The 18,309-nt window shown below is 38.6% G+C and overlaps 1 protein-coding gene across 3 annotated transcripts; it reads left to right on the top strand.

Moving 5' to 3' along the window:
- The first annotated feature begins 266 nt into the window (after positions 1-266).
- Positions 267-14,415, top strand: LOC133304832 (mitogen-activated protein kinase 20-like). Of its 3 annotated transcripts, none has more exons than XM_061504908.1 (10): positions 267-655; positions 2,574-2,982; positions 3,330-3,457; positions 3,615-3,674; positions 10,456-10,605; positions 10,706-10,861; positions 11,054-11,265; positions 11,400-11,498; positions 13,444-13,601; positions 13,673-14,415. In XM_061504908.1, exons 2-10 carry the CDS (start codon positions 2,586-2,588, stop codon positions 14,116-14,118), a joined length of 1,806 nt encoding a protein of 601 aa, XP_061360892.1. In that variant the 5' UTR covers positions 267-655; positions 2,574-2,585; the 3' UTR covers positions 14,119-14,415. The 3 variants fall into 3 exon arrangements, with proteins under 3 accessions (XP_061360892.1, XP_061360881.1, XP_061360886.1); XM_061504897.1 differs by having other exon boundaries at positions 267-796; XM_061504902.1 differs by having other exon boundaries at positions 267-796; positions 13,444-13,607.
- Positions 14,416-18,309: the final 3,894 nt, after the last annotated feature.

Raw genomic sequence — 18,309 nt, 5'->3', positions numbered from 1 at the left:
TTAGAAACGGAAGAGAATCAATCTTGTGAGTCACTTCTTTTACAAAAATACCCTTTATCTTTTTCCAAAATGACAAATACGCCAATTTCGTATAACAATACCATATCCGTATATGTATGTATCTCGATACGTTACGGATAAGATACACGAAGGCTCTAACTAGATTTAAGCCTCAAAGCTCTAAATTTTTTTCACGTATCTCTCTCTCTCTCTCTCTCTCTGTTTCTCTCTCTATCTTTCTCTCTTTCTCTCTCTTTGTCGGTGTACGCAGATCTTGTGCACTCCACGTTCTTCATCTTTGCTACTGTTGTTCTCATTTAGCTTTTTTCAGCTGCAACAAATCGTGGGTATCTCGTGGTTTTTCTGTTGAAGCAAGCTAAAGCGTATTTTTTTCAGAGCTTGGATCTTTGGTGGGGTTGTGAAAATGAGGGTGGTTTCGTAACTGGGTTGGAGCTGAGTCACTATATGATTGTGGGTGGTGACTGCTTTTGCAGTTTGGTGTTGTTGTTGTTTGGATTGGAAGGGAAGGTGTATGTGTGATCTCATTTGGATTCTATGTTTGGTGAAGGGTTTGGGGAAGAGGAGGATAAACTGGGATTGTTGGGGGTTATTGATAAGGAGCAGGGGTAGTTGGGGCAAATGTGGCTGAAGTAAGGTGAAAGTTTTGTCTTTGTTTTTTTGTGGGAAAATTTGAGACCTGGGTTTTGTTCAGTTTGTGCTTGATCTTCACCCCATAGGGAAATTTTGGAGAATTTGTGGGTGTCAGCAGATAATGCAGCAAGATCATAAGAAAAAGGTGGATCTTTTGTTCATCCTATTTGGAATTGTACAATTGTGATTGGGAAAAATCATTGCTCTTTTTTTTTTCTTCTTCTTCTTCTTTACATGTTTTGTGAATGATGACTAGGAAAATTAAACAGAGTAATAAGATCATGCTTGTGTTGGTGAATGATGGGTGCTGAGAATTTTCAATGGTGTCTTGTTAGCTGAGACTGTAACATTTTCGGTTTTGCTTGTTCTCCCGATAGCTAGTCCATCAATGATTTGGTTTCTCTCTCTCTCTCTCTCTCTCTCTCTCTCATGTTTCTGTTACACATGGAGAATAACGGGCATGGTTGGCAAGATCTTTTTCAAGATTTTTTAACTGATGAAATTTACATGGTTCTTTTTGAACTGATTAGGTGGCTTTCTTGGGGTTATTCTTTCAACCGCACCCTTTAGATTTTCTCTTTCTACACCTGTTGAGTTGTGCTTTGTGCAATTTGTCTCAATACTAGATGGCTTTCCTGTTTTAAATGCTCACAGGTTTTTTTTTCCATCAGATCGGAATCTGCCTACTGTTTATTTTGTATTGTTTTGACAAATTTATCGCCCTTCCAGTTTGCCATGCCTTTGTCTTCTTGCAATTCCTGTTCTATATTTTGTCTGTGTCCCTTTTGACACTTTCTCTTGGAGTGACTCCTTTTACATATATATGAATGTTTATTTATTTATTTTTGAATAATGGATTTTATGTATAATAAATTGTATATGGCTTCAAAATAGGTGGGAAAATATTGCATTATATAAGTGCTTATCCCTCCAAAATAATTTGTATATTGCTGTTGAGTTGAAAAGAGATAAGAAAATCTCAATTTGTTTCGATATAAATTAGACTGAGTGGAATGAGAAGAAATGGTAATTAAATTAGCCTGATGTGTTTGATATTGGAGTGTGAAAAGAATTGAGATATATTTATTGGTACTAAATGCTAAAATTTCTCCTTTTAATGGTATTCTTATGTGATATGGAGTGAGTGGTTGCATAGATGCATTGTGTGTCTTTTATGTTTTTTATTTTTATTTGAATACAATGGGAATCGAACACAACACCTACTACCCACTACCCAACCCCCCTCACCACTAGGCTAGCCATAGTGGCTTATTATGTTTGTTATTTGTTAGTTTGCTTGTGTCATTCTAATCAATGGGGAAATGATCATATTCCTGTGAATATAATCTAGCTCCTCTTTCTTTGAGATTGTGACTCTCTGATATTTTGATAATTCAATGATGTGAATTTGAAGCAAACACACTAATTTATATTATGTCTATTATTTTTAAGTTTAGGTTATATTGTCTACCAATTTAATTTTCCTACCTTTACTATCACTTTTGCACCATTGGATGTTATCTGAATCAATGGCTTCCAAGCACACTCAATACCACTTCTTTCTCTCTGTTTTGTATGTCTCTTCTCTTTTTTCTCTCTTCAAGAAGTGGGATCCAGTGTGCTTAGAAGCTATTAATTTAGATACCATCCAACGGTACAAAAATGATACTAAAGGTTGGAAGATTAAATTGGTAGGCAATATAACGTGCCTCTTATTTTTATTGATGAGTTCTGATTTCTGAAATATGTGCAATAGAAATTAATTTCTCTGTAATGCTGCAAATTTTTTTTTTAAATTTCTATCTATATTGAAAATTTGCTTTTCCTTTGTTGCTTTGGGTTGATTTCTGAATGTTTTCGATCTTTCAAATTTGAACTTGCCTGATTTTGCTATGTGGAATAACTTTATATCTCTGCTACAGAGTTCAACAGAGATGGATTTTTTCTCTGAATATGGTGATGCCAACCGGTACAAGATTCAAGAAGTCATTGGCAAAGGAAGTTATGGTGTTGTCTGTTCAGCCATTGACACTCATACTGGTGAAAAAGTGGCAATTAAGAAGATTCATGACATCTTTGAGCATATATCTGATGCTGCACGTATTCTCCGTGAGATAAAACTGCTGAGACTTCTACGACATCCTGATATTGTTGAAATAAAACACATTATGCTGCCTCCTTCTAGGAAGGACTTCAAAGATATTTATGTTGTTTTTGAGCTAATGGAGTCTGATCTTCATCAAGTCATTAAAGCCAATGATGACTTAACAAAAGAGCACTATCAGTTTTTTCTTTATCAATTACTTCGGGCACTGAAGTATATTCACACTGGTAATAGGCATTATATTTCAGTTACTGTTATATATAAATGCACATTGCATGGCTAATGGCTATTACATGTGTTTTTCACTTTCATGGGGTGTACGTGAAACTGAATATTTTTTCAGCATTCCTCTCAATAATGATGTCAGGATTGTGTACATTATCTTCTTTTGACTGTTGCTTTTGTTTCTATTATTTTTCACTTCTCCCATGCATCATCTGAAAATTGCATACTTTTTGTCTGAATTTTTCGCCCTTCCTATGTCCTTTTTTACTTGGTCTTGTCTGTTCTGTAATATGAGTTTGCTGGCGTTGATGTCAATATTGCTCATCTAATTCTTAGCTGTACAATGCAGCAAATGTTTATCATCGAGATTTGAAGCCAAAAAATATACTGGCAAATGCAAACTGTAAACTTAAAATCTGTGATTTTGGGTTGGCTAGAGTTGCCTTCAGTGACACACCAACAACTATATTTTGGACGGTATTCCTTCTTAACATTTCCATTGTTTGTTTCCTTTCTACTTTTTTTTTTCAAGCTTTTCTTCTTCTTGTTATTATATTATTCGTTAAAACTTTCTCATATAATTTTGGAAATTAGGGACTGATGTTTCTTGCTTGTTTAATGCATGCATTTGTAGGATTATGTTGCTACAAGGTGGTATAGAGCTCCAGAGCTATGCGGATCATTTTACTCGAAGGTATGGCTTTTCTAGATTCTTTTGGACACTGTTAATGTGAGAGACAACATAAATATGCATAATCTTGACTTACCATACCTTTTTTCAAATTTAATATCAACATTCATTCTGTTATCTTCTTTTCCGTCTATCAGCTAACTAAATGACCTAAGGATCGAGACCAATCTGTTATTTGTTATTAATATACTAGTTATATATGTTTCTGTTATTTTTGTATCTGCCACTGAGCTAACACTTTGGTATTGACTGCAAGACCATTATCTTAGGCAAGATAATGCGTGATACATTGATTACCTTAGTGTTTGGTATTGAATTATGAAGTCTATGAGAAGTTTATTGCTTATGCTTGTCTATACTGGTGGTTTTTCTGCATCAATAGTCTTTGATTCATAGTTGTTAACAATGGAAAGTTTGATGTTATGCATAGTGTACCTTGTTTGTGGAAGCAAATTACTTGTAGATATAAGTAGAGACATTTATCTAGTTGTTTTTCATCACATTCCACTGGGTGTCGGGGCCCAATTATGTAAGGCCCAATTGAATAAGGTCTATGTGAGAGACAAAGGCAGGAAACGTTGGCATGCTTCCAATCAGTTGGTTACTGCTGATAAGATAATTTGTTAGAGGGAGAGGAGGTTTTGTGCGTTGCAAGTTACTTAGAGTTAGTGGGGTATTATTAGGAAGGAATGGGGGGAAGGAGGGAGGCACCAAGGAGGTCATTGTGATTGGATTGTCTTAGGAGATTAGCAGGGTGTCTCGGAGGTCCCTGGTGTTAGCTTTTTGTTGTTATTTTTCCTTTAAATAATGAGCCATAGCAACACTATGGTGATCCATTTGTAATGCCTTTTTCTGGTTATTACTGATAAATACCAATACACGAGTGTTATTCAATACATTGTGCATTCTCTTTTAATTTGATTGTATCAATTTGGTACCAAAGCTCTGCCTGGGAGCTGGGTTAAGGTGTGGACGAGAAGCATGGAAGGAATGGAAGAGAGGTTACGTCGCAGTGAGCAAGCTCGGGATGAACTATTGCGAAGGATGGATGCCAGTGATGCGAATCAAGCCAAAATCATCCGACAATTAAGGGAACTTGGAGCGGGAATTGAGCAGCTCCAATCTAATGAGTTCCAGAATGAGCGAAACCATGGGGGCGGGTATCGAAGGAGAAATAGTTCGGAGGGTTCTCATGGAAGTCACAGAGGGACAAATTACGGTGACTGGAGGGTCAAAAAATTGGACATCCCAATTTTCTCAGGGGAAACGCTTATGCGTGGCTTAGCAAGGTGGAACGATATTTTCAAGTGAACGAAATTGGGGAAAACGGTAAGGTTCCGGCAGTGATGTTGGTACTTGAAGGAGAAGCGCTTAATTGGTACAGTTGGTGGGAGCTAGATAAACCAATGGCGACATGGGTGCATTTCCAGCGAGAGATCTTGTGTCGATTTTAGCCTGAGTTGCTAGATAACCCCTATGGTCCGCTTTACTCGTTGAAGCAAACTGGCTCGGTGACGGAGTTTCGGGGTGAATTCGAAGTGGTGGTGGGCGCCATGCGATATGCAGATGAAGAGATATTGAAGGGCGCATGGCGTAGTGGTCTAAAACCCAGTATCAGACAAGAAATCCTGATGACTCCTGGGCTGGATTTAGCATTGATGATGAGGCTAGCCCAAGAGATTGATCAGCGAAATTTAGCTTGGGCTGAAGAAGGGGTGGGGTATTTTGGGCCTAAAACATTTAGTGGGCCACAAAGGTTCATTAACAATACCTCTTACCTAAAGGGAGAGTCAGCAAAAATAACCCAGCTACTTCTAACACTATGGACTCAGGTTGAGCCAGCAACGTTGATAACCTAAAACCTAATGCCCTAAATCGAGGCGGAACAGGGGTGGTGACGCAGGGAAGCTCATCAACAAACTGTAAGGAGGACAATTAAGAGTAGTTTCCGACGTCTTTTCAACGCGGAAAAGACGTCTTTTCCGACGTCTTTTCATTAACAATACAGCTTACCTAAAGGGAGAGTCAGCAAAAATAACCCAGCTACTTCTAACACTATGGACTCAGCGCTGATAACCTAAAACCTAATGCCCTAAATCGAGGCGGAACAGGGGTGGTGACGCAGGGAAGCTCATCAACAAACTGTAAGGAGGACAGTCAAGAGTAGTTTCCGACGTCTTTTCAACGCGGAAATGATAGATCGAAGGAATAAAGGGTTGTGTTTTCAATGCGAAGAAAAATGGAACCCGGAACATAGGTGTGCAGTAAAACAACTTCACCTACTGATTATGGACGAAGGAGACGACGACGACGACGATAAGGTGATAGCGAAAGCTGTTGGAAAAAATTTGCGAGGACATGGAGCGAGCCTTACAATTGACCTTGCAGAGCATGATGGGTCTCACGTCAAATCAATCGATGAAGGTTTGGGATGTGGTGGAAGGAAAAAGGCTTGAGGTGTTAATTGATTGTGGTGCGTCCAATAATTTTGTGAAGGCGAAGGTGGCCCTGCTTCTGGGATTAAAGGTGGAGCAGACTCCCTTATTCCGTGTTGAAGTGGGGGACGAGCACAAGGTTGAATGTAGTGGAGTGTGTAGGAAGGTTAAGGTTGTGATTCAGAACCATGAGATTGTGCAAGATTTATATAATTTCGAATTGAGAGGGGCTGATATTGTTTTGGGACTGGATTGGTTGAAGGAGTTAGGTGAAATTCGAGCTAACTTCCAAGAGATGACTCTCAGATATTGGACACAAGGCAATGAGACCTTCATCAAAGGTGACCCTTCCTTATCCAGAACAATTTCTTCTCTAAAATCCATGTCCAAAGCTCTTTTGCAGTCAGGCCAAGGGTACTACTATGTGGAAAAAGAAGAGACAAATCCGAAAGAAGGGATTGAGGATGCTATTTTTCCTAAAGATTGGAGGGAGCTGGCAGAGTTACTTGATTAGTTTGCAGATTTGGTTTTGGTACCTAAAGGGATGCCTCCTCAGCGAACCAGGGATCACACCATCACCTTGAAACCAGGAAGTCAAGTGCCTAATTGTCTCCTATACAGGTATATTCATTACCATAAAACTGATATTGAGAAGTTGGTTATTGAATTGATGAGTGACGTATTTATCAGACCAAGTATTAGGCCCCATTCCAGTCCGATCATTTTGGTTAAAAAGAAAGATTGGAGTTTGAGAGTTTGTGTTGATTATAGGACCGTGAATAAAATAACTGTCGTAGATAAATTCCCAATACTAGTTGTTGAGGAGTTGCTCGATGAGCATGGGGGATCAACTGTGTTTAGTAAACTGGATTTAAAGTCCGGTTATCATCAAATTCGTATGAAGGAAGAGGACATTCCTAAAACGGCATTCCAAACGCATGAGGGTCATTATGAATACTTGGTGATGCCATTTAGGCTCACGAATGCACCGTCAACATTTAATGTGCTTATGAATGAGGTATTGAAACCTTTCTTGCGGAAGTTTGCTTTGGTGTTTTTCAATGGTATTTTAATTTACAGTAGGAGTTCCGAGGAGCACATTGGGCACCTTAAACAAATATTCACAGCTTTACGGAGGAACAGGTCTGTATGGTAACCAAAAAAAAATGTAGATTGGGGCAAAACTGAATTGAATACTTGGGTCATTATATTACTGCTGACAGGGTCAGTGCAGATCCAAGCAAAATCAAGGCCATGGTGAATTGGCCGAGTCCTAAAACTATGAGAGCTGCATGGGTTTCTTGGCCTCATTGGTTATCATTGCAAGTTTATGAAAGATTATGGGAAGATAGCTCAACCTTTGACGAATTTGCTAAAAAAAGAAGGATTCAAGTGGGATCAAGCAGTGGAGGATGCATTTCAGTTGTTAAAAAATGCTATGGTCAGCGTGCCAGTGTTAGCATTACCAGATTTTTCTAAAACCTTTACGGTAGTAATTGATGCTTCCGGTAAAGGTATTGGGGCATTGCTTATGCAACATGGTCGACCTTCGGCATATATTAGTCAAGGGTTTTCCAAATATTCATTGAACAAATCAGTTTACGAGAAGGAGTTAATGGCCATTGTATCCGCGGTAAAGAAATGGCGACCGTATCTTCTAGGGAGACAGTTTATTGTAAAAATTGATCAAAAAAGCCTCAGGTTTTTATTGGAACAGCGCGTGTTGGGAGAGCAACAACAATGTTGGATATCTAAATTGTTGGGATATGACTTTGAAATTCAGTAACAGCCAGGAAAAGAGAATGTCGTAGCGGATGCTCTTTCTAGAAATATGCAATAGTCTATGATTTCTCAGATGCAACGCCAGAGTTGGAGGAGGTGGAAAGCGAGGTACAGGGGGATCCGAAACTGCGCAATATTGTACAAGAATTAATATTGAATCCTGAAGCGCATGTGGGGTTTAATTTGGTTGGAGGTAGGCTGTTCTACAAGGATCGACTGGTTTTATCCAAAGTCGCTAGATTTATTCCCTTAATCTTGCATGAATCCAATGTTGGGGGCCATTCCAGATTTTCCAGGACTTATAGAAAAGTGATGGGTGTAGTTTATTGGGAGGGAATGAGAAAATCCATTCAACAATCAACAATATGTTAATGCTTGTTCTTTTTGCCAACAAAGTAAGGTCCAAAATCTATCACTCGCGGGTTTGCTGCAGCCCTTGCCCATCCCAACGCAGGTATGGTCCGAAATTTCAATGGATTTTGTAAAGAACCTTGGGATACACCACCCCAAATGCTAGCTCAAAGGGTGGGAGTGCCCAAGGCCTTGTAAAGAACCTTTGAGCTAGCTTTTGGGGCGGTGTATCCCAAGGTTCTTTACTTGGTATCAGAGCCTCGCCGCCCGCCCACTTTTTCTTGTGGAATTTCTTAGCACGAGTAGGCTGGGCCTGTTGCATCATCCACTCTTCAAGTCCAATGGACTTTCGTGTGAGGGGGCGTGTTGAGATATATAGTCCCACATTGGTTGTATGTGCAACTAATGTGGAGTTTATGAGACCTTGGGCACTGCCACCCTTTGAGCTAGCTTTTGGGGTGGTGTATCCCACGGTTCTTTACAGATTTCATTGGTGGCTTGCCTAGAGCGTTTGGTGTTGATACCATTTTCGTTGTGGTTGATCGTCTTAACAAACATGCCCATTTTATGGTGCTGTCCCATCCTTGTTCAGCAAAAGATGTGGCTGAATTGTTTGTTAAGGAAATTGTTCAACCACATGGGTTTCCTTTAGTGGTGGTTTCGGATAGGGACAAGGTATTTTTGAGCAAATTTTGGTCTGAATTATTCAAGTCTGCTGGTACTAAACTGTATTACAGTACGGCGTATCACCCGCAATCCAATGGGTAATCCGAGGTGGTGAATAGAGGGTTGGAGATTTATCTCCGTTGTTTCTGCAGCCCGCAGCCAAAGAGTTGGCCTAGGTGGCTGCATTGGGCGGAGTTTTGGTATTATACCACGTACAAGGAGTCGACCGGAATGACACCGTTCAAGGCTCTTTACAGTATTGATCCTTCACAATTATTGAGAGTGGAAAATAGTTTTTTGAAGTTAGACGCAATGTCATCCTTACTGGCAGAGAGGGAAGCTATTTTGGCTGAATTGAAATCGAATTTGGAGAAAGCCCAAAACCGTATGAAGGTCTAGGCTGATCAGCATCGAAGGGACACCAAATTTGAGGTAGGGAATTTGGTTTACCTGCGGATTCAACCTTATAGGTTGAAGACTTTGGCTTCTAGGGTCAATGAGCCTTTTTGGGTTGAGGAGAAGGTTGGAGTGGCTGCCTATCGCTTATCATTGCCGGATGGATGTAAAATTCACCCTGTCTTTCATGTGTCATTGCTTAAGAAAGCTTTTCCTGCAGTGTAGACTATCCAACCGTTGCCTGATATGCTGACTGCTGAATGGGAACTACACTACACGTTATCCCTCCAGACATTCTGGATTGGCGCCGGGGTCCTCAAGGCAATGTTAAGGTTCTTGTCAAATGGCACGGTTTACCAGAATATGAAAATTCATGGGAGGGTTTCACTACCTTGGATACTCAATTTCCAGACCTCCACCTTGAGACAAGGTGCTTGTTGTTTTTTTTTTTTTTTTGGGGGGGGGGGGGGGGGTATTGACAGGGCCCAATTACGTAAGGTCCGATTGAATAAGGTGTATGTGAGAGACAAAGGCAGGGAACGTTGGCATGCCTCCAATCAGTTGGTTACTACTGAGTCAGATAATTTGTTAGAGGGAGAGGAGGTTCCGCGCGTTGCAAGTTAGTTAGAGTTAGTGGGGTATTATTAGGAAGGAATGGGGGGGGGGGGGGGGGGGGGAGGGAGGCACCAAGGAGGTCATTGTGATTGGATTGTCTTAGGAGATTAGGAGGGTGTCTCGATTATTTTTCCTTTAAACACTGAGCCATAGCAGCACTATGGTGTTCCATTTGTAATGTCTTTTTTTGGTTATTGCTGATAAATACCAATACATGAGTGTTATTTAGTACTCGTGCGTCCTCTTTTAATTTGATTGTATCAGTGACACTTGTCCATTAAAATGTTGTAGGGTTGTTGAGATTGAACTCACTCATTAAGCATTGTCAATATGGAGCTGCATTTCTTGTGGAGCTTCTGGGAAAATGTTTTAGCATTGTTGTGATTAAACGTGTGTATTTATGCATGTACTGGCTCTAGTTAAATAATTCATGCTGAACTAAACTTTTTATTCTATTTGGTTACAAAGGGACGTGTCATAATGGTACCGGTTTTCAGATTCGCTTTTTGTAGTAATTTTATTCATAATTCTTGATGCAGTATACACCAGCAATTGATATATGGAGTATAGGTTGCATCTTTGCTGAAGTACTAACAGGAAAGCCACTTTTTCCTGGAAAAAATGTAGTCCATCAGTTGGATCTGATGACAGATCTGCTTGGGACTCCCCCATTGGATACTATATCGCGGGTAAACCTTTTCCCCGACTGAGGAAAAACCATTTGTATTGCTTATCTTAATTCTGAACCAAAAGTTACCAGCCTGTGACAATTATTTGTGTTGGATGCAGGTACGCAATGATAAGGCAAGGAGATATCTAACTAGCATGAGGAAAAAGCAACCGGTGTCATTTGCACATAAATTTCCCAATGCAGACCCTTTAGCACTGCGACTGCTCGAAAGGTTGCTGGCTTTTGACCCAAAAGACCGGCCTACTGCTGAAGAGGTTTGTTACATTGTGTTTTCTTGCTTATATATGTGCAATGAAATGTATATTAGTTGTATCCTTGACCTACTTCTTGAGCTTGTCTTTTTCATTTGAACAATAAAGGTTATATAATAACATTGTATAGAAATCTATTAAATATGTTGTTTTGATTTTCTTGCTTGAGATTTTTAAAGGTTTTGATGTCTTCAGGCATTGGCTGATCCTTACTTTAAGGGACTGGCAAAAGTTGAGAGGGAACCATCCTGCCAGCCTATCACAAAAATGGAGTTTGAATTTGAAAGACGTAGAGTCACAAAGGAAGAAATTCGAGAGCTAATTTTCCGTGAGATTCTAGAGTATCATCCTCAACTATTGAAAGACTACATGAATGGAACAGAGAGAACTAACTTTCTTTATCCAAGGTTTCTTGATTTCTTGATTGCGTTTGCATTTTGACTGTTTATGACGTTATCTTCTTCGTCCCTTTGTTAATTTTCAATTCAGATTTTCAACTTTATCATCTTCTCCTTACTCTTTTTGGTGCATTTCTGTACAGTGCTGTTGATCAATTCAGAAAACAGTTTGCTCATCTAGAGGAAAATGGTAAAAATGGTCCAGTTATGCCACTTGATAGAAAGCACGTTTCTCTTCCAAGGTAATTCTATTTCATAATCAGTTTCTCATTGGATTTCATCTGGCATTTTTTGACTTGAAATTGTTGTGGACAAATAGTTACTTTTTATTGCATGCTGCTTAAGCTGAGATAGTAATCATAGGATTGAATGTTCTATAATAAAAATCACTAATATAAAGTTGTGGAAGAGAGTTACTGAACATCGCATGAGGAAAGAGATCGAGGTCTCTGTAAATTAATTTGAGTTTATGCCAGGAAGATGTACCATGAAAGCCATTTTCTTAATGTGACAATTAATGGAAAGATGTCGAGAAAAGAAGAATGACTTACATACGGTGTTTATAGATCTTGAGAAGGCATACGATAGGGTTCTAAGAAAAGTTTTATGGTGGATTCTTGAGAAGAAAAAAGTACCATCAAAGTATGTAGACGCAATCAAGGATATGTATGATGGTGCTGCGACATGTGTGAAGCTTGTAATGGAACATCAATTTATTTTTCATTCACGGAAAGTTCTGCTCTAAGTCTTTATCTCTTTGCCTTAGTTATGGATGAATTAACAAAAGATATTCAAGAGGAAGTGCCATGGTGTATGCTTTTTGTAGATGATATTGTGCTTATTGATGAGATCAAGGCTGGTGTTAATAGAAAACTAGAATTGTGGGGGAAAGCACGTTGGAGTCAAAAGGATTTACGTTAAGCCAGAGCAAGACTGAATATATGAAGTGTGAGTATTCTCTGGTAAGAGATAAAGATCAAGATTTCGTGCATCTGTTTGGACAAGAGGTACTCAAGAAATATGCTTTTAGATACCTGAGATCAATTTTGCAAAAAGTTGGAAAGATTGATTATGATGTAAATTATAGAATCAGAGCAGGGTGGATGAAATGGTGTGGTGCATTTGGGTTTTTGTGTGACCGCAAAATTTTCCTTAGTAAGGCCTGCAATATTATATGGAGTTGAATGTTGGCCAAGCACATAGGCAACATGAGCATAAAATGAGAGTAGTGGAAATGCGGATGTTAAGGTGGATGTGTGATTATACGAGGATGGATAGGATAAGAAATAAAGATATTCGACGAAAGGTAGGAGTAGTACCAGTGGCTGAAAAGATGAGAGAACATAGATGGAGGTGGTTTATGTATGTTATGAGAAGGCATCTGGATGCTCTTGTAAGAACAAAAATTTGTTACCAAGAGCTTGATTTGATACAAAGAGAGGTAGAGGTAGACCGAAACTTACTTGGGGGAAGGTAGTAAAACAAGACTTAATGGGGTGGAATAGAAATTGGTGGATGGTGTGTCTTAGGACAGATTAGAGAAAAGCTATAAGAATGACAGAGGATTAGATCCATTTTTAAGCCTATGTGATGGTCCCTTTCTAGTCCTTTTCCTCTTTATCTTTCTCTTTCTTTCATTTTTTCATTCTTTTCTTTTATTTCATTTTTCCTTTCAATATTTTTCTCTTATTTATTTATTTATATGTTTTTCTTTTACTTTTTTTCCCTATATTCCTTTTATTTATTTATTTTAATTTATTTTCCTGTTGATTGTCTACCGCTTTTAATAGATATATATATGAGAAAAATATTTCTCAAGCAGCTTGAGATATATTTATTTCGTCTACCACAAAACTACGTCGTTTTGTTTATTTATTTCCTTATATTAATTGATTCACCTTTGAATGGTTATGATTTTCTATATCTCTCTCTTCCTTTATCACCATTGATCCATCTTTGTACTGTTATGATTTAGTAGCCGGAAAACTCTGTGCACCATTGATCGTGTTTCTCTCTCTTCCTTTAACATTTATTTAGCAAATACCATTATGCAAGTCCGCACTAATTCAGTTTATTGGATTTTATTACAAAGCAAATAATGTCATAGTAACATCAATGATGCAAAACGAAATTGGTGCACAGAGCATGATCAGATATTATCACTCTTACATTTTTTATCACTGACAGGTCAACAGTTGTACATTCGAATACGGTACACCCGAAAGAGCAGACAAATATTGCTTCCAGCAAAAACCGTCAAACAAGCGATGAATACAGTAAGAACTCTAGAGACACACAAATTCCAGTGCCAAGGTCTTTGCAGGGGCCTCAAAGAATTCCGTTAGGTTTGTGTTATCATTGTTGTCTGTTAAGTTTATGTGCATGATCAACAATTAATACTCATTTTTCTTTTCAGCAAAACCTGGTAAAGTTGTTGGGCCAGTTGTTCCATATGAGTATGGGGGTGTTGTCAAGGACTCTTATGATCAAAGGGCTTTTATCAGAGGTTCTGTGCTTCCTACTCAACCTGTTCCTCCAGCATATTATTATCAAAGATCTAGCACTGGAAGCCAAGAAAGGCCAGCAACAGAAGCTGATAAGGGTGCACCTTTGCAAGCAAAACATGCACAGCAATGTGGAGTTAATGCCAAAATAGCACCAGATATAGCTATTAATATTGATACAAACCCCTTTTTTATGACAAGGGCAGGAGTGAACAAATTAGAACAGGATGATCAAATAGCCATAGAAACAAACTTGCTGCAGTCAAAGGCGCAATATAGTGGAATTAGTGCTGCTGCTGGGGCCACTGCTCATAGGAAAGTTGGGCCTATTCAATATGGTATGACAAGAATGTACTAGAAGACCCTTGTCTTGTGAATGTGTTGGCGAGGGGTAGCAATCCCTGTAGAGAAAAAATGGCTTTTTGTTGGGAAGGAACTGTAGTCTGAGGTGATGATGGTTTGTGTGTAAAATGAGGGAGGGGGAGAGCCATTGATGCAGTGCTTCCCTAGAAAGAGCCAGCTTTCTCTGGTCCAAAAAGCTATGAACTTTGGTTACAAACTATCAAGCAATGTAACAATGGAATTGATTCCTATCTTGCAAGTCAATCCATAACCTCCTTTTCTAGATGTTTGCAGTGAAATAACCACCTTGAAAACCGATCTCTTGGATGCTTGTACTTTTAATCACGTCTTACGCCTCAACAAATTCTGACTCGAAATGTGATTCAAAAGAATTATGTAAATTATATTAAAGAAGATAGAGAGAGCGAGTTTCGAAACAATGATTGTAACGTCCGGCCACTTGCAAGAATCAATGACTGTCCCCACACACTAACATGAGACTTTTCAATGTGCTTTGTCCTCACTCGCACACTTCTCGGGAAAACTTCCCAGGAGGTCACCCATCCCAGAATTGCTCCAAGTCAAGCACGCTTAATTGTGGAGTTCTTCCGAACCGGGCTATCGAAAAGTAGATGCATCTTGTTAGTATAGGTAGTACCAATTAATTCTTATAAGCCATTCCTAACTGTACCGTCCCATACCAGCACAGTCTATGGAATCCCTCTCTTTCGGGTGTTGATTCGATTCATTCATGAACCCCCAAGCTGCAAGATTTGGCATGAGCCGCTCATTGTCCGTGCCTTTTTGCACCGGCGATTACTCCCTGCCCTTGCCAGCTCTTGGGATGTTACATGTCCACCAGCTTTCGCCTGGTTCGTCCTCGAACCACACCGTACTGGAAGAGAGGCCCTGCTCTGATACCACTTGTAACGCCTGACAACTTGCAAGAATCAATGACTGTCCCCACACACTAACATGAGACTTTTCAATGTGCTTTGTCCTCACTCGCACACTTCTCGGGAAAACTTCCCAGGAGGTCACCCATCCCAGAATTGCTCCAAGTCAAGCACGCTTAACTGTGGAGTTCTTCCGATTCGGGCTACCGAAAAGTAGATGCATCTTGTTAGTATAGGTAGTACCAATTAATTCTTACTCGGCGTAAACAAAAATCGGGCAGAGTTTCCTCTATAAATCGGACAACTGGGGATTTTCCAATCCCACTCAGAAACATTTCCTGATAAACAGTTTATACAGCATATTAATCCAGAAGTACCAATCATGCAAATATAATCAGATACCCATCCATGGGCGCATGCAAAATATGGCTCCGTGCCACTATCCTAATCAGCATGCAATCCAATAAGAAATCATAAACTGAATAATACATCATCATATAACATGCCTGAATACCCAAATGTACATGCATCAAAGTGACAGACATGTACAAAGCATATACATGCCATATACAAAATAAAGGATCAATATCATGATCCAGCAAATGCGGAAATACTAAAAGATATCAAACACTCCAAAAAGGTAGTAGCATACAGCCACTCAAAATTCGATCTGTCAACTGCCTTAGCCACGTGTCGTGTCCCTGCCTAGTGAGGACTCACCGGGAATCTGGGCACCTGAAAATATGTCCCCAACGAGGGGTGAGATTACAAATCTCAATAAGCTCCAGGTTTATAGAGAATTCTCCATACCCCTGGCTCACTCTTGCATGAAAGTCAGATACAGAGTATACAAATACAACATATAACAGATATCATAACAGAACAGAACATATATCCATATCATATCAGAGATGTGCGCCGTCATTCCCAAGGGAGGACTCCAAGCGGAAATCAATGCACGTGTTCCCGAGGGAGGACCCCAAAGCGGAACCAGACATATCAGAGGCGTACGCCATCAGTCCCGAGGGAGGACCCCAAAACGGACGTCCGGGTACTATACAATCAATGGCCAGAGATTGTTACAGAAATCATATTACAGAAGTCATATCAGAGCAAAACATATCATGTTATCAAATAACTCTATATGAATGCATCTATACAAAGCATCTAAATAACAGTCATACAGTCCAACCATAGTTCACTAACCATGGTGGAGTACTCAAGTAGGAAAAGACTCCTTAAACATAGAGCTTACCTCTTGAAGCTTTACCAATACGCTTACTTGTTGCACAAGTTACTTATATGTCTTCAAAAGATTCTGATTCCTTTTTAGTCCCTAGGTACACCTAGAGCAAGAATCCACAAATACCAATTAATAAAACGCCATCATGCCTAGCTTTCACATAAGGCATACATTTTATCGCTTCTTTTCATTTCTTTGCATTTTTACCAATCCTATGCCAATACACAAGTCTAGACCTCTTTATAACCGTTGGTGTTCTTTAATTTAATCACTCATTCCCTTAGGAATTTTCAACATAAATCATGTTATTTTTCTTCAAAACTCATCACTTTTATACAATTTAATACAACACATTTTATTTAAAATAAAATGTACAAATATATCCCTAAATACCCTATAGGTCGAACACTACAAGGACATAGGCAAAGGTTCTTTTTCTTCACTTACATGTAACTTACACATACAAATACATGTTTTCATAAGGTTCCAACTTAATTTTTGGAGCATAAAGTCCCTCCAAAACCCCACAAGGCCTAAACCTAAGGGCATATTTCATATAATTTTTCCCTCTTTGGCATTCTCACTAATTTATCAAATTTTCACTTAATTCCTACACATTAAACCCTCCTAATACTTAAGATAAAATTGTGCACAACATCCTACTCTTCACCTATGATGGCCGAACATGTAGAGGAAAGTATAGGATTTTTTTCTAATTTTTTTACATACATACAAATGCTTATTTTCATTTCTTAAATCCAAAACGTCAAAGATTCATCATTAAATCAAAGTTTAATACACAATGCTTTCCTACTAAAACATACTCATAACTTTTATAACTTAAATCATCGAAATAATACCATGGAAATAGAGGTTTATTACCTCAAATCAACTACCCAAAGCCTAGAAGACCACACCAAGAGAATCTCAATCAAAAACTTCATTTTGCCCTCTTGATGAATAATGCACGAATTCGGGATGACAAATATCTCCCTCCACAAACGAAATCAGCTCAAATGGAGGGTTGGAATAGCTTCCTTGGATGATTTCCTATGAGATTGGTATAATGGGTGAAAGATTTGGTTGCTTAATCATGGAGAAATCAAAGAAAAACAAAAACAAACCCTAAGCTTCCTTTTGCCATGGCTGTCACGGGTGGGGAAGGGAAAAGGGAGAGAGAAAGTGTAAGGGAATAGTGAATTTAAGTGACTTAGGGGTTTTTAAGCACATGTGGCTTTTTAACCGATTGTTTTTCTATCGCGTATTTTAACTTAAATTGACCCGGAACTAACTTAAAGTTACAGACATATTTTTTTTTCTAAAATTATTTACATTAATTTTTATTTCTTACTAAACAATATTCATAATTCACAGTATGGTTTTTGCACCGTTTTTGATGAAATGCACTATGAATCACTAATTGTACTTCATTTACTTATGAAACTTAAAACTTATAAACTTATCATTTTCTTGGGCCTATATTGACTTGCTTGGCATATATTGGACTTTCTTATTCTTATTTCATCAATTATTTATTTCTGGACTCTACCGGTTGCTTAAACAGCAGTACAAAATACCCGATAGAAACACTATTCACGAGATTTTCACGGAAAGTGCCAGACTATACATTTTTTTTGTTCTGAACTCATATTTGTCGTCAGAATTATCAAATTATGTCTCTAAAATTATTTTGCTCATTTAAGCTCTACCGGTTAATTCACAAGACTGCGAATTCTCCGGCAGAACGCACTGTTCATAACATAGTCATGATTACAGTCAAAATACTCGAAAGCGCTCACTGAATCTAATTATGGCATTTAAATCCTTAAATTAAATCTCTAATTAAGATTTACCATTTAGGGTCATTATAATGATTAGGTTGCTTTTTGTGATTTGATGATCATGGGTTCTAGTATGAGAAATATATATATTTTTTTAAAAAAAAATGTAAGAGCAAATTCGCCGAATAATTGATTCTCACCCTTTCTCCGATACTAATTCTAGTGGCATTAATTTATATATTTCGGCTCTCAAAAGGCAGAATGTATGCAAATGAGATTAATCCAAT

The sequence above is a fragment of the Gastrolobium bilobum genome, unplaced genomic scaffold, assembly GCF_033153095.1.
Source record: "Gastrolobium bilobum isolate Gb01-03AN ecotype WA unplaced genomic scaffold, APGP_CSIRO_Gbil_v1 utg3271, whole genome shotgun sequence".
NCBI lineage: Eukaryota > Viridiplantae > Streptophyta > Magnoliopsida > Fabales > Fabaceae > Gastrolobium > Gastrolobium bilobum.
This window is presented reverse-complemented; position numbering and strand designations above follow the sequence as displayed.

Coding starts and splice junctions, on each gene's coding strand:
- LOC133304832 (XM_061504902.1), top strand. CDS start 773: ATGCAGCAAGATCATAAGAAAAAG. Junction 10,862..11,053: donor ACCGGCCTACTGCTGAAGAG/GTTTGTTACATT, acceptor TGATGTCTTCAG/GCATTGGCTGATCCTTACTT. Junction 13,608..13,672: donor AAGAATTCCGTTAGGTTTGT/GTTATCATTGTT, acceptor TTTTCTTTTCAG/CAAAACCTGGTAAAGTTGTT.